At 35.9% G+C, this 24,780-nt stretch overlaps 1 protein-coding gene and 1 non-coding gene across 5 annotated transcripts; both read left to right on the top strand.

The window, feature by feature from the left end:
• The first annotated feature begins 1 nt into the window (after position 1).
• CPN60BETA4 (TCP-1/cpn60 chaperonin family protein) lies at positions 2 to 16,944 on the top strand. Of its 4 annotated transcripts, XM_082892717.1 has the most exons (15): positions 30 to 368; positions 623 to 748; positions 1,611 to 1,684; positions 1,733 to 1,748; positions 2,042 to 2,137; positions 2,583 to 2,825; positions 2,907 to 3,141; positions 3,478 to 3,647; positions 14,513 to 14,590; positions 14,692 to 14,763; positions 14,854 to 14,958; positions 15,288 to 15,380; positions 15,531 to 15,623; positions 16,159 to 16,282; positions 16,401 to 16,944. In XM_082892717.1, the coding sequence occupies exons 1-15, from the start codon at positions 168 to 170 to the stop codon at positions 16,421 to 16,423; spliced, it is 1,749 nt and encodes a 582-aa protein (XP_082748843.1). In that variant the 5' UTR covers positions 30 to 167; the 3' UTR covers positions 16,424 to 16,944. The 4 variants fall into 4 exon arrangements, with proteins under 4 accessions (XP_028065097.2, XP_082748843.1, XP_082748844.1 ...); XM_028209296.2 differs by having other exon boundaries at positions 2 to 308; positions 1,611 to 1,748; XM_082892716.1 differs by having other exon boundaries at positions 32 to 368; positions 1,611 to 1,748.
• Positions 16,945 to 19,182: 2,238 nt separating this feature from the next.
• On the top strand, positions 19,183 to 23,464 carry LOC114268184 (uncharacterized). Its single transcript, XR_003631165.2, has 2 exons — positions 19,183 to 19,607; positions 23,055 to 23,464. It is a non-coding gene; the product is annotated as an uncharacterized LOC114268184 (transcript).
• The last annotated feature ends 1,316 nt before the right edge of the window (positions 23,465 to 24,780 follow it).

Here is a 24,780-nt window from a genome sequence, read left to right as displayed (position 1 = left end):
TACAATTCCAAAATGGTTTCTTTAGATATTTTCTCTCTCTCTCTCTCTCAAAGTCTTATCCTTAAGTTCACAATATGGAGGAGGTACCCTCTTAAGCCAATCCCAAAATTTTGAACAGATACTTTAATCGTTGGTTTAACCAATTTCACTCCCTGAAACGACCAACCATGGCATCTTTACTCACCCCCATATCTGCAATCTCTTCTAACAACCAAACTTTTCCCAGTTTTAACAGGAAACTGAACACAAGAGCCATGGCTAAAGAGCTTTACTTCAATCATGATGGTTCTGCTACAAAGAAACTCCTGGTAACATTTCAAGCCCAGATATCTCTTCTTTCACTTTCCCAATTGTTGTTCACAAATTTTGTAAGAAAAATGCTAAAAACAACCATTAGGTTGTTGTTAGTGTTGAAAAGTGTATTGGGATATAAATATTTTGGCATTTTGTCTTGTCAACATTAGCCAGACCCAATTTGTAATGCGTATGCAATGTGTTTGATGTTATGATTCAACCACATTGTGTCGTGACCCTAATGAATCGTTGAGTTGTAACTGGAAATTGCGATCAATGTGGTTAGTCTGTGGTAATGATTAGTTTGTTTTGGTTTTGTTTGGTTCAGGCAGGGGTGGACTTGGTGGCAGAGTTGGTGGGAGTGACATTGGGTCCAAAGGGTAGGAATGTGGTGTTGCAAAACAAGTATGGACCTCCAAAGATTGTCAATGATGGTGAAACTATTCTCAAAGAGGTAACTCATAATTTTGCAGACATGGACTGCCCTTCATTTCTCTTTATCCCTGGTGTAAAAATTGATTAAGTTTTTAATTATTATTGGACTTTTGGTGATTCAAATCTTGAAGATAGTGGTTCTAACTTCTACGTATGACAAAGAATTAGTTGCCATTCCAATTATGAGTGGTTTTAGCTTTTGAATAATGAAGATTGATGGTGTGTTTTATGGCCTTCTTGATTATCAATTTATACGAAACTTCCCATTCATTTGTAGGAAAACCCTTATATGTTACCTCTAATATTTGTAAGTTCTTAAGATTTAAAAATTTTGATTAATTTCAGCTCAAACTTTGGTATTTCAAAGTTATCTCTAAGTTTGTAAAGGAAACTTTTGGGTTCTTGGTATTTTGCTTCTGTTAGGGGCTTGGGTCAACCCTAGAATATGTTCGAAGAAATGCTAAAGAAAACTTGTTCTAATACAAGAGACCAAGATATTATATATCAAAGTGTGCTATTTGAGTTATTTGAGTTTTTTTAACATATAGCTTATATATAATGTTAATTCAAAATTGTGCCAAAAAGCTTACTTTTTGTCATGTTTTTAATGTGAGTTCAAATCTATGAAAATTGTTTTTATTTTACATAATAGGAAAAAAATTTGTATTTCATCTTAATGTTTTCATTAAAATATATGAATAGATTCTTCATCTTATTTGAACTGTGTGGTTTACACTTAAGAAGAGAGGTAACACATGCTTTGATGGTGTTAGAAATATTTAAAAGCCATGGGTTTAGAAATCCTCAACCACATGAGAAGAAAGTAAATCCGCATCAACCCTTCTCCTTTTAAATGGCTTTAATTTGCCTTAATTAATCAGATAGAGCTGGAAGACCCTTTGGAAAATGTTGGAGTGAAATTGGTGAGACAGGCTGGAGCTAAGACAAATGATATTGCTGGTGATGGTTCGACAACGTCAATAGTGCTTGCTCAAGGCCTAATCTCTGAAGGTGTGAAGGTACGACTGGGATGCCATTATATTATGAGCTGTATATCTCTCCCATTAGAACAATAAAATTACTTGTTTTCATACAAATTGTTGTTGAAACGCAGGCTATATGTTAGATTTATTAGTGTCAGTTACATTTCCAAGATACTCTTTCTATCTTTTATTTTATTATTATTATTTTTTTTTTCAGTTATAGGGTTGGTATGGTTGTTTCTGGAAGTTTTAAAAGACATGAATGTTGCTATTGCTCTCCATACAAGCTTTGTGTTATCTGCTATTTCTCAAAGATTTCCATTCTCTAGGTTATTGCAGCAGGCATGAATCCCATTCAGATATCCCGAGGAATTGAGAAAACTGCAAAGGCCCTTGTTTCTGAGCTCAAACAGATGTCCAGAGAGGTATACAGTATTTCCATTCTTCTTTTAGTTCCCTGGGAAGGACTAAAGAAATGGGTAGTAAAAGAAGTATGGCAAAGCAAAATATAAGCAGACATTTATGCTCTGTTTGTTTAGGCAGGACTCGGGTTGTTTTTTCATTGAAAATGGAAAACATTTTCCGTGGACTTTGGTTTTTCATTGTACCAAATGCCAAAAAATGTAGAAATTGTTTTCCACTTTTAGAAGGTAAAAAACGTTTTCTGGACTAAAGAGTTACTGATGTCACCACCTTAACACCTCCACCACCACTCTACCACCACTGCCACCCCACCACCTATGCCCTGAAAGTTTCTGCAGAAATTTTTTTTGTTGAAAAATGTTTTCTGCTGAAATAAACGGAGCGTTACTCAGTAGTTCATGCACTCGTGCTTGCCAAAATCAACTAAAAATATTGACTATATTGCAGGTTGAGGATCACGAGCTTGCAGACGTTGCTGCTGTAAGCGCTGGGAACGATTATGCAGTAGGAAACATGATTTCTGATGCTCTTCGACAAGTGGGTAGGAAGGGAGTTGTAACAATTGAGAAAGGGAATTATGTGGAGAACGCTTTGCAGATTGTAGAAGGAATGCAATTTGATCGTGGATACTTGTCCCCCTATTTTGTTACTGATCGACGGAAGATGATAGTGGAGTTCCACGATTGCAAGGTAGGGCTGTTAACACTTTGTCAAGCATAGCATTTGCAGCATTGCCCTGTGGGGATTATTCACAGGGTGCTTTGGTTGCAGTTACTTCTGGTCGACAGAAAAATCACAAACCCAAAGGAGATGTTTAAATTATTGGACAACGCTGTTAAGGAGACGTACCCAATTGTGATAGTTGCAGAGGGCATTGAGCAGGAAGCTCTGGCTCCGATAATTAGGAACAAACTCAGGGGCGTACTGAAGGCAGCTGCTATTAAAGCTCCTGCCTTTGGCGAGTGCAAGAGCCACTACTTAGATGACATCGCTATCTTGACTGGAGGTAGTTGATTAACCACTAAAATACACCACAATTTGTGTATTTGAAGTAAATAATGTCTGTAATAAATCAAAACAGAACATTATTATAGTGGAAATACATTAATATACACCAGTTGGTGTTTTATATTATCTGAAGGCACAAACTAGGACTGACTATAATGATGATTGAGGTGTTGATGATGATGATATCATGGGAAAAGTGGCTAGAACTTTTGAATTTAGTTAGTTTTAAATCCTAAAAGTGACTTTGCATCCATAACAAGGTAAATTTGGTCAAACTGTGGGTATATTCGTTAAAATTCCTCACATATTCATGTTCTGAGCTCACGTCTTGCAGGAACTGTAATTAGGGATGACATGGGTTTGACCCTAGAGAAGGCTGGAAAGGAGGTACTGGGTACTGCTACCAAGGTGGTGATAACTAATGATTCTACATTGATAGTAACTGATGGGAGCACTCAAGCGGCTGTTAAGAAGAGGGTCTCTCAGATCCAAAAGCTTGTTGAGGTGCATAGAATATTTTCTGAAATGTTATCCATGCAGTTTGATTGTCTTTTTTTTTTTTTTTTTTTTTAATTTAAAAAAATAAAATAAAATTCCCCACAGTTTTAGTTGGAGCATCAATTGTGTTGTGACATGAAAGAACATAAATGCATAGTACATAAAAATAATTTGGTTACAATTTAAATATGCCTCTTTATACCCTCGCGTCCTCGTGGGGTTCCATAATCAATTAGAACACCACAATAAGCTCGTGGTCAGACCAAAACAGTGATCCACACAGTCATGCGCACTGGTTGGCTCTGATACCTTTGTCACTCCCCACCACCTGCTGACCCAAGCATCTTGTGGATCAACCAACATGACCGAAAATGCTTAAGCCAATTAACTTTTGTTGTAGCTAGTGGTGGTGCTTTATATACCCAAGATCACCAATGAAAACTTTGTTATGAATTAACTCTTCCTAACCAGGATCGACAAGACACAAAATAGCAAATAAGAAAGATAAACGAATCAAAGAAATCAAACATGCACACAAAGAACACAAGGATTTACGTGGTTCACCCCAGAATAAGGTTACATCCACGGTTGTTGCGGTTTTTACTATGATTGTAAAACAATACAACTCTCTTAACCTACAAGAAGGGCTCCCTTTATCTGTTTATAAGTATAGAATTAGGGCAATGTAGAAGCAACAGGGCAATTACCAAAGTACCCAAACCCCCCATTTGACCTAGGGTTGAGTAAACAATACTTATCAGGCTCCACAGGCCTAACAATCTCCCATTTGGAACATGATAACATAAGCTTTCCATCATCTTCATCGCATAGAAGGACAACGCAACAACTTGATCTTCCTTCATCAACTTTGAAGACCAACTGAAGTTGCACACAACTTTAGTTTATTAATGGTGATTGTCTTGGTCAACATATCTACTGGATTCTCACTACCTTGGATCTTCTCAAGAGACAAGACTCCATCATCTATGAGTGAACAAATGAAATGGTATTGCAACTAAATGTGTTTCATCTTAGAATGAAAAGTTGGATTCTTTGCAAGATGAATAGCACTCTGACTCTCACTATGCAAAGCACTTATCTCTTGCTTCTTACCCAACTAACTAGGAAATTCTGTAACCAAGTCATCTCCGTCCTAGCTTCAGTAATAGCAACATACTCAGCTTATGTTGTAGCAGGGCCACAATTTTCTGTAATTGTGAAATCCAACTCACTGCTGTACCACCCAATGTGTAAACATAACTAGCTAAGTCTGTATCAACATAACAATGTAACCCAATGTTGGTTCGTTTGAAACAAAGTGCCATGTCTACAGTACCACTCAAATGTCTAAGGATCCACTTTACTGCCTCCCAATGCTCCTTGCCTGAATTACTCATGTACCTACTAACAACTCCCACTGAATGTGCTGTTTTTGGCATTGTACAAACCATTGCATACATTAGGCTACCGATAGCTAAAACATATGGAACACGTTGCATGTAAACTTGTTCTTCTTCAGTCTTTGGTGACTGCTCTTTGGTAAGTCTGAAGTGGCTAACCAATGGAGTGCTCATTGGTTTTGCACCATTCATGCTAAACCTCTCGAGAACCTTCTTGACATACTCAGCTTGTGACAAGTTCAAAGTACCATTACCTTTATCCCTGTAAATCCTCACACCAAGTATTTTGTTTGCAGCTCCAAGATCCTTCATTACAAATTGGTTGGACAAAAGTTTTTTTAATCTTTTTATTTCTTCAATGCTAGATCCTGCGATAAGCATATCATCAACATATAAGAGCAAAATAATGGCCCCGTTTGGTAGAGCTGTGGAAAAGTGATTATAGATTATAACTTAACAGATTATGGCTTATAGCTGTGAACATAAATTGTTTACCTGTTTGGTGTAGTTGTGGGATTATGGATTTAAGCAGCAGAGTAATGTTTGGTTAATAAGCTGTAAAATAACTTTTTACTGTATAAATGTATTTTCTGCTCTTATATGATATAAAAATGATTATTTTGTCATTTTTTTCAGTTTTAATTTTAAAAAAAATATTTCATTAATAAAAGTTAATATAATTAGTATTAATTAGTATCAATTAATATGAAAATTGATACATTTGCTAAAAATGTAATGGAAGTATTATTGTCACAATTATTTTCCATTATAAATTAATTAGTATCAATTAATTGCTTAATTAGTATCAATTAATACTAAAATTATTAATTAGTATCAATTAATGGCTTAATTAGTCTCAATTAATACTAAAATTATTAATTAGTATTTTATTAGTATCAATTAATATTAATAATCAACAATTGTTATTAATTAGTATCAATTAATAATTAATTCATTACAAAAGTATACAATATTAATTTATTAATAATGAATACCAATTAATATTGATTTTTTTCTTTTTCTTCAGAAATATACAATTTTTTATTTTTTAATTAATATACAAATATACAATATGAATTTATTAATAATTAATACCAATTAATATTGATTTTTCAATTAATATTGATTTTTTTCTTTTTCTTTAGAAATATACAATTTTTTATTTTTTAATTAATATTAATATTAATTAATATTAATATTTGGGTATTGACGAGGGCATTTAAGTAATTTTAGCCCCCCACACCAGCTGTGCGCTTAAGTAAAAAATTTAAGCATCTCTGACTAGCTTTTGAGATAAGCTGAGAAATAGCTTGATTTAAGGTATAAGCTGGTTAACTTAAGCTGCATTAAACACAATATTTTAGCTTAAATTAAGCTAAAAGCTAAAATAAGCAGCTTAAATATAACCTTTGTCAAACCTCTTGAAATAACAACAATGATCTGCTTGACATCTTGGAAAACCACTGCTATACATAAACCCATCAAACTTTTTGTACCACTACCTTGGGGCCTGCTTCAAACCATACAAGCTTTTTTGAAGCTTCCATACAAGCTCCTCTTTGCCATGTGCCAAGAAACCTTATGGTTGCTTCATGTAAATTTCTTCATCCAAATCACCATGGAAAAAAGCCGTCTTCACATCCATCTGCTCAAGATGCAAATCTTCAACAGCCATAATTCCGAGCACCAATCTGATAGTAGTCAACTTCACAACTAGAGAGAAAATATCAGTGTAGTCAATGCCTTCCTTTTGCTGAAACTCCTTTGCAACTAATCTAGCCTTGTAGCATTTACTCTCATCATGTTCCTATTGGATCCTGTAAACTCACTTATTGTGCAATGCTTTCTTACCCATTGGTAATTCAGTCAGCTCCCACATCTGGTTTGCTATGAGTGAGTCTATCTCATCCTGCATAGCTGATTCCCACTTAGTTTAATCATCAACCTACAAAGCCTCATCATAATTTTTAGGTTCAACCCCATCAGACAACAATAAATAATGTAAACATGGAGAATAAGGTTATGTACATTTAGACTCTCTTTCTGACCGTCTCAACTTAAGAATAGGAGTACGTGGCTTAATTTGTGGAATAAGATTTTCAGGATTATTCTAAATCCTACTATTTAAATCAGTCTCAGTAATCTCCTCTAACTCAACATGCTCATGACAAATAAGATTCATATTCAGATGCAGACTTATCCTTATCTTTATACATTACTTTCTCATTAAATATGACATCTCTATTCCTGATTATTTTTCGTTTTTTATCATCCCAAAACCGATAACCAAATTGATCAATGTCATACCCAGTAAAAGTACATTTAGCAGATTTTGGATCTAGTTTATTTCTATCAGCAGAATCTATATATACATATGAAACACAGCCAAATACCTTAAAAAAAGAAAGGTTTATCTCTTTATCACTCCAGGCTTCTTCTGGTAACTCTCCATCTAATGGAATAGATGGACCACAATTAATCAGATATGCTACAGTGTTAACTGCATCTGTCCAAAACATTTTCAGCAATCCAGCATGTATCCTCATGTTTCTAGCACGTTCATTTGGAGTTCTATTCATGCGTTCTGCAACACCGTTCTGCTAAGGTGTCTTTCAAATAGTCTCTTCCATTCTGATTCTACTTTCTGCACAATATTTCTTGAACTCACTGTCCTCATACTCCCCTCCATTATCTGATCTCAAGCACTTAATTTTGAGACCTGTTTCAGTCTCCACCATGGCTGTCAACTTCTTAAAAGTAGCATAAACTTCAAATTTATGTTTCAGAAAGAAAATCCATACCTTCTTCGTCGAGTCACCGATAAAGGTAACATAGTAAGATGATCCTCCAAGAGATGAAACTAGTACTGGTCCCCACACATCTGTATGAACCAACTCCAGATTTTCTGACTTCGGTTTTCTGCCATCTTTTGAAAAACTAACCCACTTTTTCTTGGCAAAGATGCAATCCTCACAAAAGTCAATGTCCACTGATTTCAAATATGACAGTTTCCCCTTAGATGCAAGTACCTTCATCCCTGTCTGACTCATATGCCTAAGCCTCTGGTGCCACAAATTTGAGTCCTCCGTCTTATCAACAACTACTATTGAATATCTGTTGTTCGTAGTCATGTAAAGAGTGCTTGCCTTTTGTCCACGAGCAACAACCATGGCTCCTTTGGTGATTTTTCACAAACCACCCATGAACGTAACAACATGACCGTCATCATCAAGCTGTCCAACATAAATCAAGTTTCTTTTCAAACTAGGCACATGTCTAACATTTTGTATCTTCCAAACAGATCTATTTGGCAACTTGGGCGTCATATCCCTTATACCCATAATCTTCAAATGTTCATCATCAGCTAAATAAACCTTCCCGAATCACCACCAATGTTATTGTCCCTGATTTCCCTCTATGAAATAGAATAAAATGATGCCCCAGAATCCAAAATCCAAGATTCAAGAGGGCTGTCCACAATCAAGATCAAAGCACCACAAATCTCCTCTGTTACAGTATTAGCAGACTTTTGATTTTGGTCACCTTTGTTCTTATTCAGTACTAGGCAATCTTTTCTTAGATGTCCTTTGTTCCACAGTTCCAACAACTTTGCCCCTCTCTAGTTCGTGACTTGCTTTTGTGTTTGGATTTTGATCTGTTGCAGTTTGGGTTTCTTTGTGCTGATCTTCTTCTGGCTTTTGTATTTAGGGTAGAACCAGATGTTTCTCCTAATTCCCTCGTGCAAATTTCTTCACTCAGAATTAAATCTCAAATTTAACTTTTCTTTTCCCGAAGAATTACTCACTGCTGTTACAGTACCATTCCAGCTATCTGACAAACTAGATAAAAGAATTAAAACCCTAACCTCATCATCAAATTCAATATCTACATAACTCGATTGGGTTACGACTATATTGAATTCGTTCAGATGCTCAACCATCGAGTCACCTTCTGTCATCCTCAGATTAAACAGATGCACATCAAATAAACTTTATTTGAGGCAAAGGGTTTTGCCGCCATGAGACTTGTTGTAGTTTTCTCCTTCGTTATGTTAAACGCAACGTTACGAGACAACGTTAACCGAATAACAGCCAACGCTTGTCGATCAAGAAGAGTCTACTTATCATCCTTCATCTTTTCTAGTTTTATCCCTAAAAGGGGCTGATATAGATTTTTCTGATACAAATAGTCTTTAATCTGCATCTCCCAAAATTCGAAATTTGTGCCATTGAATTTATCGATTCTAACCTTTCTTTCATTTGTGGCCATCGCTGCCACTCGAACCAAAGCTCTGATACCAGTTGTTAGGAATTATGTTAAAATCCACCTACTCTCCACCTACTTCACCCACTTAAACCTACTCCACTAAACCTAACCCACTACACCACTACCACCTCACCTACTCCACTAAACCTAACCCACTACACCACTACCACCTCCACTTCACCTACTCCTTACCTACTACACACTCACCCTCTTCTATATATAGGAATCATGAATCATTGTAATAGATATCAATATACATCAATCAATAATACAATCATTTCTCTTTATACATTAAATTTTTACATGGTATCAGAGCAATAAGATTTAGGCCTGTATTTTTTTCTCACCGGCGGGCAGCCGGCCGGCAACTTTGCCTTCGCTGCCCGCTGGAATTTTCTACACATAGCTTCGAGTTCTTCGCCATCAACGGTGGCAACATACTCCCTGAAAGAGAGACAGACGACACGCCTTGCAACTCGATCCACCTGTAGCCTCATCACTGCCACCACAATCCCTTTATCGGTCGACAATGACCACGACGACTCGGTGTGGACGATGACGTGGGTCCCAACCACGGATGAGCAGCCAGCGCTCCTTCTGACGGGGTCACTGGATGAAACGGCGTGGGTATGGAGCCCCGATGAGCTCACAAGCGTCGCCACCAACAAGTTTGCAACCATGTTGCACAGAAACACCCACAAAATCACTGTAATCCTAGTCTATGCAGTCCTTGAGTGGATTCTCATCTTCCTCCTCCTCTTGAACCCACTCTTTTCTTTTCTGATTTCAAAGTTTGCTCACTACTTTGGACTCAAACCACCCTGCCTTTGGTGTTCAAGAGTTGATCACATGTTGGACCCAAACACTAGTAAAAGGAATTCCTACAGAAATCTTGTCTGTGAAGCACATGCCACTGAGATTTCCAAGTTGGGTTACTGTCCCAATCACAAGAAACTGGCTGATCATCCCCAAAACCTGTGCAAAGATTGCTTATCCACGCACCCAAAACACGCCGAGAATTCCATTGAAATCTCAAGAAGGATTGGCTTCTTCACATGGGTTAGTGAGAACAGACTTGAAAATGGTGACAAGATCAATTCCAAATGTTCATGCTGTGATCAGAGCTTGAGCAATAGCAAATGGTGTAGTCAATCCAACGGCCCAGATTCTCCTCGCCAGTCACATGCTTGAAGCTTCTCTTATAGGGTTCTTACTATTCCTCTTGCTGATGATAGATAGACTACACCACTACATAAGATCACTTTAAACCCTCTCTTTTTCCTTTCTTTTTATTTTAATATTCACATCCACTACATTTTGTCTTTCAGGGACAGTTGCACAATCTCTCTCTCTCTCTTATCATACACAGATAAACACATTGTTTTTATTATCACTTCCTCTCACTCTCTCATAAAATAATACTCCACCTCTCATGGACCCGACAAACCCAGACTCAAAATCAATTATTTTTATTTATTTATTTTTTTTTTTTCAAATCACTTTTAATCCTTTTTAAATACCCACTCTCCAATAATATATCTTTTGCAGGGGCACTAACCCCAACTTTATTTTGAAACAATCACACTGATGTTTTTCATATAATCCATCTACAAATATTTTTTATCTATTTTCTTTATCCCTTGTTTTCTTTCATTTTATTTTTATTCTTAAACAAAACACTACCAAACAAAAAAAAAACAAAAAAAAAACATTTTACAAACTTGTCATTTCTTCATGCCGGGGATCAACCCCGATCAGAATTTTACACCAAAAAAAAAAAAAAAAAAAAAAAAAAAAACACACAAAACAAAAACAAAACACACCAAACAACCACATCCACAGGCGGGATTTTTCTTCTCTACTCTGCCGCCGGTCTCTTTTTCTTGCCTCCGTCCTGGACGGCCCTTGACGGTGCTGCCTCCGTGTTTCCCACGCCACCGAGCACGTTCACTCCACCCTGCTCCTCCACTACAGCATATGGTGGACCTCCAAATCGGAACATCACGGTAGCCTTCTGCTTCAGCTCCTTGTTTTCCGCCTTCAGCACACTTATCTCTGCTCGCGCATCCTTATACATGCGCTGGAGCAGAGCCAGTTGGCCGTTTAAATGCTGCACCTCATTTGTCCTACTCTGCAGCCGGTGCGACAAGTTTGTGACTGCCGTCATCGTCTCCACACAGGACTTCAAAGTATACTGATTGGCTTCAATGTCAGTTTGCACTGCCATTTTTTGCTCCACAGACCGCATAGGAAAGTTCAACGGAGCAAACCCTGGGGCGCTTGGTTGAGGTTCACTGGCCCCCGCACCAGTTATCTCTCTTGTTGACTCGTTAAGGTCTGGAAAGAGAGTGAGCAGACCACGGGAAGACGAAGCCATTTTCTGGACAACAGAGTGTTACAGAGTATCTCTCTCAGAAATCTCTCTCAGAAAACAGAGTGTTACAGAGTATCTCTTTCAGAAATCTCTCTCAGAAAACGAAGAGTTTTTCAGAGTTTTTTCTAGCAGGTTTTTGTCTCTGCTTCCAAGCCTCAGCCTCCGCTTCGGTTTATAAAGACCATGACAAAGAGGCCGACACGCGTTCTGTCGATCACGTGCATCGCCGCGTGTCTGGCGCACCTTTTGATGGCACGCCTTTTTATGGATTGGGCACGCCTTTTGATGGCACACCTTTTGAAAACATGGGCACGCCTTTTGATGGCACGCCTTTTTATGGATTGGGCACGCCTTTTGATGGCACGCCTTTTGAAAGATTGGGCACACCTTTTGAGGGTGCGACTTTTTAAGGGTCCGACAAGACTCTGTAAACTGTCCCGACATTGATTCCGGTTAGCTCCTTCATGGGTCCGACAAGACTCTGTAAACTGTCCCGATATTGATTCCGGTTAGCTCCTTCATGGGTCCGACAAGACTCTGTAAACTGTCCCGACATTGATTCCGATTAGTTTCTACAAGGGTCCAGCAAGACTCCGTAAACTGTCACCACAACTGTCACAACATTGTCTGCTACAACGGTCCGACATGACCCCATAAACTGTCTTCTACATCGGTCTGACACCACCATACAGTGTCCTCTACATGGTTATGACACCCCCATACAGTGTCCTCTACAACGTTATGACACCACCATCCAGTGTCTTCACCAATGGTCTGACACGACCATACAGTGTCTTTTATCCTCTTTTATTTTTATGTATTTTCTTGTTTTGTTACTCTCTCCAAACTCAAGTTGGTTAGTTCCTATCCCCCTTGAATTTGCGGGGGGCTGTTAAAATCCACCTACTCTCCACCTACTTCACCCACTTAAACCTACTCCACTAAACCTAACCCACTACACCACTACCACCTCACCTACTCCACTAAACCTAACCCACTACACCACTACCACCTCCACTTCACCTACTCCTTACCTACTACACACTCACCCTCTTCTATATATAGGAATCATGAATCATTGTAATAGATATCAATATACATCAATCAATAATACAATCATTTCTCTTTATACATTAAATTTTTACAAATTAACTCTTCCTAATCAGGATCGACGAGACAAAAAATAGCAAACAAGAAAGATAAACGAATCAAAGAAATCAAACACACACACACAAAGAACACAAGGGTTTACGTGGTTTACCCCAGAATAGGACTACGCCCATGGCTGCTGCGGACACACACAAAGAACACAAGGATTTACGTGGTTCACCCCAAAATAAGGCTACGTCCATGGCTGCTGCAGTTTTCATTGTGATCAGAATACAATAGAACTCTCTTAACCTACAAGAGGTATGTGGTTCATCCCAGGATAGGGCTACGTCCACATTGGGGAGCCCACAAGTTACGTAGTTCATCCCAGAATAGGGCTACGTCCACAGTGGCTGGGTCTTTCACTATGATCAGAAAACAATACAACTCTCTTAACTAGGGTCCACAGACCAAAATATACCAATTGTCAGGGAATTGGGGAGCCCACAAGTTACGTGGTTCACCCTAGAATAGGGCTACGTCTATACGGCTGCTGCGGTTTTCACTATGATCAGAAAACAGTACAAGGGTCCACAGACCAAACAATATACCAGTTGTTAGGGAATTAGGAAGTCACGAGCTTGCACACAACAATCATTGGCTTAATCCGTTGATGAGAAACTTCAGAGTCCACATGCTTAACTTCAAGGCCTAACATACGTTATTTGAAACTCATACCCACTTAAAAGGTTAAACCTATTAGTGGAGAGCCTATCTAATGTATATTAAGACCTATTTCTTTTGTTCTTTATCTGATGTGGGACTCTACCTTCACACATGCTCCAACAATCTCCCTTTCATGTGTGAACCAAACATCGAGTCTCAGCTCGCCTTGCTCCCCCTTGAGTTTGATCTATCATCAGCAAGTTCGTCATAGATCATACGTACACTCCATGTTAATCTTGATCTATAACTCTCCAACATCGAGTCTAGCTTGGGCCACCCACACACACTCCATCATGAGCCACCATACTCCATTGAGAGCCACCTTGTCGCTGTCCAACTTTGTCACGTGCACCAGGAATTTTCTTAGTTCCATCAAGAGTCATCATGGATTTTTCTTGCTCCATCGAGAGTCTTTGTGCAAACCCAAGCCCAACAACATCAATGCTCTAGGAGAGCCCGCCCATAGATTGCTAGCCATTGACTCTGATACCAGTTGTTAGGGAATTAAGGAGCCCACAAGCGCACAACAATGCCGGCCCAATCTAACGGGGAGAAACTCTAGAGTCCATAGACGTCACATTAAGGCCCAACATACATTATTTGAAACATATACCCACTTAAAAGCTTAAACCTATAAGTGGAGACTCATCTGATGTGGACGTGGTCATTACAATATGAATATAATAAAAAGTCTTACGTTGTGTTTGGTTGGGAGATTTGGGAACGGATTTGGAAAAGGAAAGAGAAAAGATGTGTGAAACTAGATGAAATGTAGGTATATTTTATTCACATTTTACCTTCATTTTCCATTTTCCTTTTCAAATCATTTCTTAAATCCCCCAATCAAACACAGCGTTAATATCTTGTGGTTGGGTGGAACTCCCTCTTGTAAATTGAGGTGGGAAGGTGTAATGATGCATTGCCTGGTTTTTTATGTGAATACTACCAAGGTATTGAAGCCATTTAATAAGATAGGTTTCTGTGAGAATACTAACAGACTATTGCTTTCTTTTCAGAACACCGAAGAAAAATTTCAAAAGAAAATACTGAATGAACGAATAGCAAAGTTATCTGGAGGGATTGCCATTCTCCAGGTGAACTGAGAATTACTGTAGCTGGCATCATCATTATCTGGAGTTTTCGAATCTGATATCCTTCTGGGCTAATGCATTTAATTTTATGAAATGATTAACAGGTAGGAGCACAAACACAAGTCGAGCTGAAGGATAAACATTTGAGGATTGAAGATGCTTTGAATGCAACTAAGGTAGCAAATCGCTTGTTTTCATTTTTTTTTTGTTTTAAAATTTTTTTTTGAAGGTAGTAGTGGTAAGCTTATGAAATTGACATTGTCCAGGCAGCTATTGAGGAAGGCGTTGTAGTTGGTGGTGGCTGTAGCCTTTTGAGGCTATCTTTAAAAGTGGATCGTATCAAAGGACTACTAGACAACGAAGAACAGATGGTTTATCTTCTTTCTCTTTTGTGTTATGCTTGTTTTCCATTTAAATTTGGAAATTTATATAAGATGTCTTAAGACAAGAAAATATATCCCCGTATATATTGTGCAATATATAAGCTTCTTCAAACTTAATATGCTGTTAAGATTTGGCAAGTCTTTAGTTGAACAATGTTCAGCCTGGAATTTTATTGGGAAGTAATGCTTATTTTTTCGCTGTTTGTTTAAGAATTCTAAAATTCCATTAAATGGACATCATTTATATGTGTTTGTCATATTACTATTCAATTTGTGATCCTATATAAAATTGAGAACTTGTATTTATGTGCATGCAGATTGGAGCTGAGATCTTCAGAAGAGCTTTGGCCTATCCTATAAGGCAGATAGCCAAAAATGCTGGTCTAAATGGCAATGTTGTTGTAGACAAGGTCTCCTCTTATTACTGCATCATATACCTATAACCAATAGATTGAAGTGGAAAAGAGGAGAAGAAAAAAGAAAAAGAAAATATGTGAACTGACTTATAAAATGGAATTTGAATCCAGTAAAGGCGCTGTTGAGATTTATTTGTTTTTCAGGTTCTGTCCTTTGACAATGCAAGTTATGGGTACAATGCTGCAAGAGACCACTATGAGGATTTAATGGCTTCTGGAATTATTGATCCATCAAAGGTATCACTAAATAAATGGTTTTTGCATTAAATCACCTTCTGCTACGGAACTAACCTTCAGTTATGCTATAGATTTATGGGTAATGTGTGCAAGGTCATAATTTAGCAAAACCACTAGAGGCCCTTATAATTTGATGGCAAAAGATGTGCTGCTGCATATATTTGGATTTTGTTGAAGAAAGTATCCAATATATCAATATGTAGATATATTTGGCATAAAGGCAATATATTAGAACTGAATAGGGAAAACACCAGTCATAAAAAAATTAAAAAATATAGGGAATACATCTAAATTATTTTGAACAAAAGAATTAAACTAATTTGTTGTTGTATGACTGAAACCTGGCCTTTTCTTGACTACACTAAAACCTGACTGCTATCAGGAAATGTCGCAAGCTTGCATTCTTACACCCATTTGTTAATCTATATTCCTCTGTGTGTCAGGACATAATTGTTAAATAATCTTGATTCTCAATGCACCTTGTTATATAAAAAATTTTAAAATAAAAAAATTAAGCTGTTAGTTCTTGAAACAGGTGGTTAGATGTTGTTTGGAGCATGCAGCATCGGTTGCCAGGACATTTTTGACATCTGATTTAGTTGTTGTCAACATCAAGGAACCAAAACCTGTCCAAATGAGAAAACCAATGCCAACCTCAGGTACAAAACTCACTCAAAAATCACAATCGGTTCAATTCTACAGCCACACTCCTAGGTTGGTAAGCTTTTGCATCCTGGTATTGACTTATAACACACTATATTTTTCTTCGTCATGCAGGTGTTGGACCCATTGGCTTTTAGTTTGTTTTTGGGACTCTATTGCCATCTCATTTTGGCTGTTCAAACTCTGAATGCATTATTTCAAACACAGAAGGAATTATGGTGGAATTTTAAGACAGAAGAAACTCAACCAGAATTGGCATTGATCAATATTTGTGGTACTGACCCGGCCTTTAAGCAGGTTTGTTTTTTGGCGTTTTGACTTTTTCGAGGCTGTTTTGTTTGTCCAAGAAGCCAGCACCAAACACACTTGTCTCATCGAAGAAACAAGGATTTTGACTGCAAATTTGCACCGCGTGATAAAAAAGGCTAGTCTTATGAAGAGGAATGAAGAAAGACGTGACAGATGTCCGGTTTAACACACTTCTAAATGGGAAATCTCATGCACTCGGCAATTGTACTGTACAAGTAAATGTGAATTCCCCATTGTAACAAAGGCAATACCACACTGTACAGCCTAAGGGGAAATTTTAACTTTTATGTTTTGTTGTATGTAGTAGTAAGTTTTATGATGGAGCAATGAAAGATTGATATTTTCATAAGCTTCCTGTATGTTTATCTTCAATATTTACTTCTCACATGCCCTATCCTTTGAAAAATTATCTGCATATGCTTGCATCTGTAAAGTATTGTTCTAGTTGTTCAATCGTTCTATAAGGCTGTGTTTGGATCTTGGATTTGGGAGGAATTTGTGAAGTGAAAGAAGAAGGGAACGAACTCCACAAATCCTTCTACTAATCCACGATTCAAAAACAATATAAATAAGAAAATAAAAACTGAAAGAAATAGGATGCAAAACATTCAAAACACTGATAAAAGAGCAAAAGCAAATGTATTATAATTTATTTGTCTATTCACTATGGATTTGTTTTCGTTTTGCATCTATGAAGGAATATTTGAGACGATATGATTTTTAACTTGTGTTTTCTTTTATCTTCTTGTAGGCTTTACAAAAACTTCTAGTGTGACCAACATTGTTAACTCTTCTAGTTTCCTGGTGTATTTAGAGGATAACAGATTCACATTGTGCTTTCTTTTATCTTGTTGAATCCATCCCTGGTTACTGAAGCAATGAAAGAGGTACTGTAAAACATTTTTGCATTGGTTCTCATTATACAATTGTACTTGTTATGAGGATTCTTGTTGCCTAGGAAGTGAGTATTTAGCAGACTCTTGAGTGGCTTGGTTGGTGAGGGAACTAGGATCCAAAAATGGTGCAAAATGCCAATGAGAGAGAAAGAGAGAGAGAGAGCATGAAGTTGCGTGGAAAATATGATGTTTGTCCGAAGGATGGGGAAAAGAGATAAGCTTGAGGAAATAAAGAGCTGACAGTTGCTGGTAACCTTATCTTACACAGGTAAGAGTTGTCCAGTTTAGCCGGGTGGACTCGCATAGAATTTTTAATAATAGATATGTTTTTTTTGGGGGGTGTCCATAGCAGTGCTCCTTCCAGCTCTTACTTCTCTCGAAATAGTTTACCCTAACAACGACAGAGCTTTAAAGCAGAGAGCACTGATTTTAGTTATTGGGTAGATAATGAGGTTCAATACATGATCTATTAGAGCATCTCCAACGGTGACTCAGATTTTTCACCAACCGTTAGAGTAGTGAATAGTAGCTTTTTCATCAAATTTTGAATTTGATATTAGTTTTGGTGAACCATTGGAGATGGTCTTATCTACCATATTGAATCACCAATTCATTTAAAACTTTAAACTATTAAAAGATACTATTTTATTATTTATATTATATATCCTCAACAACACTACTTATCTAGTTGCTTACAAGTTTTATTGAGGGCCAGGGATCTCCATTCCTCAAATTCCATTATTTGTATGTTCAAAATGTATTTTCAATCATAAAATCATGTAAGTGTTTCAACACACACAAGAATCAATATATGATTATTAGTTGAAAATATATTAAAAGAGACTAAAATAAGAATTTAAGAATTAAAAATCAAGTAATATTGAAAATAAATAAGTTAATAAGTAAAATCTGAATACATTTTAAAAATTACATAGTTTGAAATCAATTTTTGACGTAAATAAATTAAATTCAAACACATTTCAAAAGAATAACCTACTATTCAATTTGATAAACTTATATATACTCTAAAAAAACAAAAATCAAACTATTCAAATTCAGTTCAAGATTAACTTGCTATATAAATAAATCAAATTTTATTATATTTTAAAACTTATTAAAATTTTAAAATCAAACTTACCTTATCTCAACTCGGCTCGTTTACACGTTAAAAATAATGAAAAATAATTGAGAATATTAAAAGTGATATTCTAATAGCACTAATAATAATGTGATAGTATATGCCTTATTTATTTATTTATATTTTTTTAACATTTTCAATATATTAATACTATTAATGTTTTTTTTTTAATTGTATGAATCATTGTTGAACGATAATAGGATGTTAGCCGAGGCCGATACATGAGAGTCAAGATCCCTTCCTTGCATTTTTTATTTGTAGGGTCATTGAGTCCACTTTTAGGCCTAATTTTGATAATTCGAACCGTTCATATTTTAAGATTTGTTTAGTATATCATACCTGTAAAAAATCAAATTAATCGGATATCAAAAAGCATGTATTCAAAAAATTATTTATTAAATTTTTAAAAAAAAATAATTTTTAGTTTGATTTTTCCGAACACATACTTTCTAATATCCAATCAATTTAATTTTTTTACAAATATGATACATTGAATAAATTTTAAAATATAAACTGCTCGTATCATCAAAATTGAGACTAAAAGTAGGCTCAATAACCTTTCAAGTAGGAAATAATGCAATGGGATCCTTGCTCCATACATGAGCCCAGAAATATCCATGACCTTGTCAGCTGATTATGTAACCACCCCTCTCTCTCTCTCTCTCTCTCTCTCTCTCTCACTGCTATTGATCAACACGTGTGTATGAATATATATATGGTGATGTAGAGAAACCTAATAACCCATTTCAATTGTCCAGTTTTGGAGCGAATTGCAAGTATAGATACAAAACCATATAGAGGATCAGAAGAGAGAGAAGGCAATAATGTTGGTGATAGGAGTGAGTGTGCAGTGCTTAATGGACCTAGTAGTAGCAGGGGTTTCTCTGGTAATTGGGTTGGGGATCTTCGCTTTCATTGCTTCAATCCTCTGCTCTGTTGCTTTCTTGCACAACGCCAAGGACGTCTCTTAAACCCAAGGTAAAATTAAATCAATTTTCGAAATTTAGAACACTGTTACTTTGTGGGTTTTCAAGAATTTTTTAAATTTCAATGTTTTAGGCTGTTAATTTCGTTGTTCCAAAAAAAAAAAAAAAAAATATCGTTGTTCAGCTACTTGTATTGTTAGTTTTGTTGTAATACGTTGATCTCAGATTTTCTTGAGAAAATGCAAAAAATAAAGAGGCATATTATTATTTTTTGTTGGTGGGTTTGTTTGAGGCCATTTTCCTTTCAATAAAGTTATATGTGCTTTTTAACTTTGGGATTTTTGTGGTACGAATGTGATCATATTGGTTTCTGCATCTAATTTGTGTTTGTTTTAGGGTTATTATTATTATATTACGCTCATTTTTGTTTCAGAGAAAAACCCTTCTTTGCTGGATCAAAATGGGATAGCACAGTTGTCTCTCTTTTAATATCTGGAAGCTTTTGGGTATAAGAGTTAGTTTGTTCTTTTGATTGTTCAATTGATAAATGATGCCTTGGATTCCTATGCACTGGGCTTTTCATTTGAACTGTTGTGGTGTAATTTGGTGGTTTTATTATTTCTGTTTTGAATAGTACTGGGAATTTGGATGGAAATACACCGACCTTAGACAGTTGCTATGCTTGGTTACTTGTGTTTCTTTAGCATTAAGAAATATTTGTTCTTGGTTCTTATTTTTTTAGTTACTTCTTTTTTTTTTTTCTTTCCAGAGATGACTCTACATTTTCAGTTCTTACTCATGCGTTTGGTTCCCTCTCCCACACTAGAATACAGTTATTTTCGTATGCTGTTTTTTCCACATGTCTTACATACACCTCCTAATTGTTTTTTTTTTTTTTTTCTTTTTATAAACTTAACAATACGTGGATGCAAAAAAACCAGTAATCAATTAGATGGTGAGAAGAGAAAGTTTGGTAGAGTAAACTAAAAAGATATGGGACATGGTTACAACATGATACTTACGCCAACACGGATTTATTCTATTTTTTAAATTAGGTCGCAACATTGCAATGACCCAATTACACAACAACTAACAAATATAAATGTTTTTATACATATGAAAGTAATCCATCCAATAGGAACTAAACTTGATGTGTATTATTTTTTTTTTTTATACATACATGAAAAAAATAAACTTTTTGAAATTTTATGTTACAAATGCGTTTATTTATTTATTATATCAAAGTAATTTCTATATATTGGAAGAGAAACGTGAAAACAAAAAAAATCTTAATAATTGGTACTCAAGTTATTTTCTTTATACACTTGTGGTGTGTTTCATGTGTGTCCATGCTATGGACACATCTATCACCTAATGTTCAAATATAGTCCAATATAAGAATATTAAAAATTAATAATAGAAAACATTTGAACACTTGATCAACACGTGTTGGAGACTTGGGGCCTAGGGCATGTCTGACAAGTGTTCAACATATACACGACATCTTCTTAAAATTAGAGGTGTTCATGCGTTTTAGCTTTAGAGGAACAAAGGGAAGGAAGGTAGAATGCCACATCTACATTATCACATATACAAAGCCACAGATCACAACCTTTTGAAACCAACTCAAGCTTTCCATATTCTGTCCTACTTGGTGTACATTCAACTTTCCATGTGATACATACCATGGCCACTGCCACAATGCCAACCTGCTCTCACACTACATTATTATTTCTTCAATGTTGTCTTACACACACATTGACAAATGATTGCTATGGTGCTACCGTCTTTGACATCTACACTGCTATTGTTGCAGTGTCATTCTTCACCATCACCGGAATGGTGTTGTCATCCTCCCTCCCTCAATTGACGCAACCAAAAATCATTGCCTATGTAGTTTTGATTTAGAACATAAAACTAATAATTTAATTGAACTTCATTATTGGAGTTCATTTTGATCTTAGAATACAAATTGCAGCAAGGTGTAACTTCAGTAAAACAAACGTACACAAAAAAAAGTTAGCAAGGGCAAAATATCCTTGACATCCCTGTTCCCTTCTTTCTCTTTCTTATGTTTTCAATATAAAAGTTAATTGCAAAGTTTAGACACTACAATATCTCCTGAGGAGTGTATGGTCTTGGCCTCTCGGATATGCCGCCAGATATTCAACCTTTTAGTTTCTTTTCCATTGGTGATAAGAAGCTGCCTAATGTTGATGGACTTTAAAATGGGGTTTCTACCAGAATTTTTAGGTTGAAGTGTTGATAGTTAAAGAAGGGTAAATTACATTTTGCACCCATGCACTATACCCTGAATCCCACTTTGGTCCCTCATTTTTCAGCTGTAACAGTTGACTTCTTGCACTTTCAGTCATGTTGCAATATCCTTTTGTTAGTTTGGTGTTAAATTTGCTAATGAAAATGTCATATGACCGTCACATAAGGCATTTTTAGGGGCGAAGAAGAAGAAGAAGATTACATTTGATCCTAAAAATGCCTCAACTTGACTGGGTGTGTAAAGGGTTGACTGACAACTGAAAAATGAGGGACCAAAGTGGGATTCAGTGTATAGTACAGGGGTGAAAAGTGTAATTTACCCTTTAAAAAAAGATCTATCCTTGTTTTGCTGAAAGGAGAAACCTTAGAACTTTGATTCAGATGAGTCATGAGAGAAGTAGGCACGTGAAGGGATATAGGAGAATAGGAGCTGTCCCATGATCATCAATCTGTGTGACAGCCAAGTTAAATTTCTCTCTATTTTTGCAAGGTGAATTAAGAATTGTCAACTAAGAATTAGTTGTGAAGATTGAAATACTAGTTTCATAATTTTAATTTTTAAATATTATAACATTTTCTTTGAGTAACTCGTCTCTTTTTATTTGTGTTGTTGCTGATAATATAAAACATGATTATCTTTCTAAATTGGTTTCAAGGGTTTTCATCTGAGCACAATTTCCTCAATAACTTGGTGTACATGCACCTTTCAAAAAGTAGACTCTTTGAAGATAAGCTACTTTTTCTAAGATAGGAAAGATAAGCTACTAACATGTATTAAAAGAAGTGTTTGAGAGATAACAAGAGCATGTCACGCAGTGGCAGTCTTACTAAAACTACTGAAAATGTTTAAAACTAAAAGCACAATACCCTATGATAATTTGCTAATGGCTTAATGTATGAATAGGCTTAGAGAAGTTGAAGTGGAATAATTAGGTTTAAAGCCCAAAGATAACTAGTCCAGTTTGTGATATGTGCAATGGATATGTTGGATGCTAGTTTATAGTCCTATACTTTGGTATTTAGTTCTTTTGGGTTATGAGTTTCCATGTATTGATTTGCAATAGATTTTCAAGTCCAAAATGTTTTTTTTTTAAAGAAATGTGATTGTAGTGAAATATTGGTGCCTATTCATGTCTAATGTATTATGCTCTTTGAATCATATTGTGGTAGAAGTGAGTTAGTAATCGTTAATGTTAACACTACCTCTGTCTCTGTTTGGCAGGAAATGCGTTCCATTTTGAGGTTTTCAATTGAATAATAAATGGGAGCATGTGTTCTACTTTGTGGTGCATCCTTGTAGATCCTCACACTGCTTTGACCATGAGTTCGACACTTTTTCATTTGTTACTGGGCACGGTAGGTGAGCAGCATAGCATGAAGTTCGGTGAACACTTGCCAATGTGACTGATTGTATTGTTCAGTTCTTATGAAAAGAGAGGTATGTATGTATGTTGTAACTTGGAAGGCGAGCAGTGCTTTCATATGTGACTCTTTTTAAGCGGACTGCGTTACCATTTTGAGCTGAGACTCTCCACCATTTACATGTAGTGTGTGTGTGTAGGAATTTTACCAGAAGTGATGATAAAAAATTTCAAGAGAGGCCTTAATTCAGATTTGCATTTCTTTCCTTCACATGTTGTGCATTGCTCCTCAGCAGTCAGGTTTCTCACTGCAGTCTTGAAAGCAAAAGAATGTTGGCTGCAAATTCATATGCTTGTTTGATTGTGTTTTCGTTTTCAAATTTTAATTTTCAAAAAAAAGTCATTTTTGGACTCTAGTATCTTACTAGTTGAAAGGTGTGATGGTTAGACTTATTTTTGAAGCATACCGCCCATGCCAGAAATGATGAAAGGCAAGTTGCATTTTGTACTCTTGTACTTTACGCCTAATTTCATTTTACCTCCTAACATTTTAATTGTACCAGTCGATTCGTTGGACTTTGAATCAAGTTATAATTGGGTCTAATCTTATAACATCATTTAAAAATTAGAGGAGGGACTAAAATGGAATTTTGTATAAGTATGAACGGTCCAAATAATAAATGAAGTGTTTAATAGTAACACTCATGTGGTGATCTACAGATCAACCGAGATTGTTACAGGGATCCAATTATGGTGTATGGAAGAACATGGTTAAATTGGTGTGTTTAGGGGTGAATTTTTTAGTAATTTAATTTTTTTTTTTCCAGTTTTAGTCAAAAAAATTTAAGTTCTTTTAAAAAAACTTTTCATTTTTAGATTCTATTTAATTAGACGGTTCATAAAATTTTAAAAAAAAAATAGCAATTTGGGGGGGACAATCCATTAAAAGACCAATAAACAATCTTTTTTTTTTTTTGGCTGTTTTAAAAGAAAATTTTAGTTAACATTTTAAAGTTTTTTTTTTTTTTTTAAAAAAAAAATACTTTTATACTAGAGAGATTTAGAAAGTAAAAAATTGTGATCAAATTTTTTAAAAAGTTCATTAATAGTATAAAAATAAAAATGTGAGTAAGCTGGATCCCAAACTCACAATCTTTCTGCATTAGATTTTGGGCTATTTTTAAAAGTAGGAAAAAAAAAATGGGGTTTTTTTTTAAGGTCCCTGATATTATGATTTTATAGCATAAAGGACATTCAATATTTTTATAATGTCTAAGGTTCTTCAACATCAATCGAGAGAAAATTCAATCTAGTGAAATTCTTTGGTCCAAACCCAGAGAAAATTCAATTTAATCCAGAGAATTTCTCTGGTCCAAACCAGAGAAAATTCAATTCAGTGAAATTCTTTGGTCCAAAACCAGAGAAAATTCAATTTAATCCAGAGAAATTCTCTAGTCCAAACCAGAGAAAATTCAATTCAGAGAAATTCACTCTAGTCGAATTTTCTCTAGGTTGGTCTAGAGAAATTCTCTGATTTGGTCCATAGGAGAAATTTGAACAACCAAAGATATATACCTAGTGTCAGTG

Source organism: Camellia sinensis, chromosome 10 (assembly GCF_055761805.1).
Source record: "Camellia sinensis isolate YWXY chromosome 10, ASM5576180v1, whole genome shotgun sequence".
Lineage (NCBI taxonomy): Eukaryota > Viridiplantae > Streptophyta > Magnoliopsida > Ericales > Theaceae > Camellia > Camellia sinensis.
This window is presented reverse-complemented; position numbering and strand designations above follow the sequence as displayed.

Excerpts from the sequence above, each read along its gene's own strand:
- CPN60BETA4 (XM_082892716.1), top strand. The coding sequence starts at position 168 with ATGGCATCTTTACTCACCCCCATATCTGCAATCTCTTCTAACAACCAA. Across the intron at positions 14,959-15,287 it reads TAGACAACGAAGAACAGATG|ATTGGAGCTGAGATCTTCAG; the intron begins GTTTATCTTCTT and ends ATGTGCATGCAG. Across the intron at positions 15,381-15,530 it reads GCAATGTTGTTGTAGACAAG|GTTCTGTCCTTTGACAATGC; the intron begins GTCTCCTCTTAT and ends TTTGTTTTTCAG.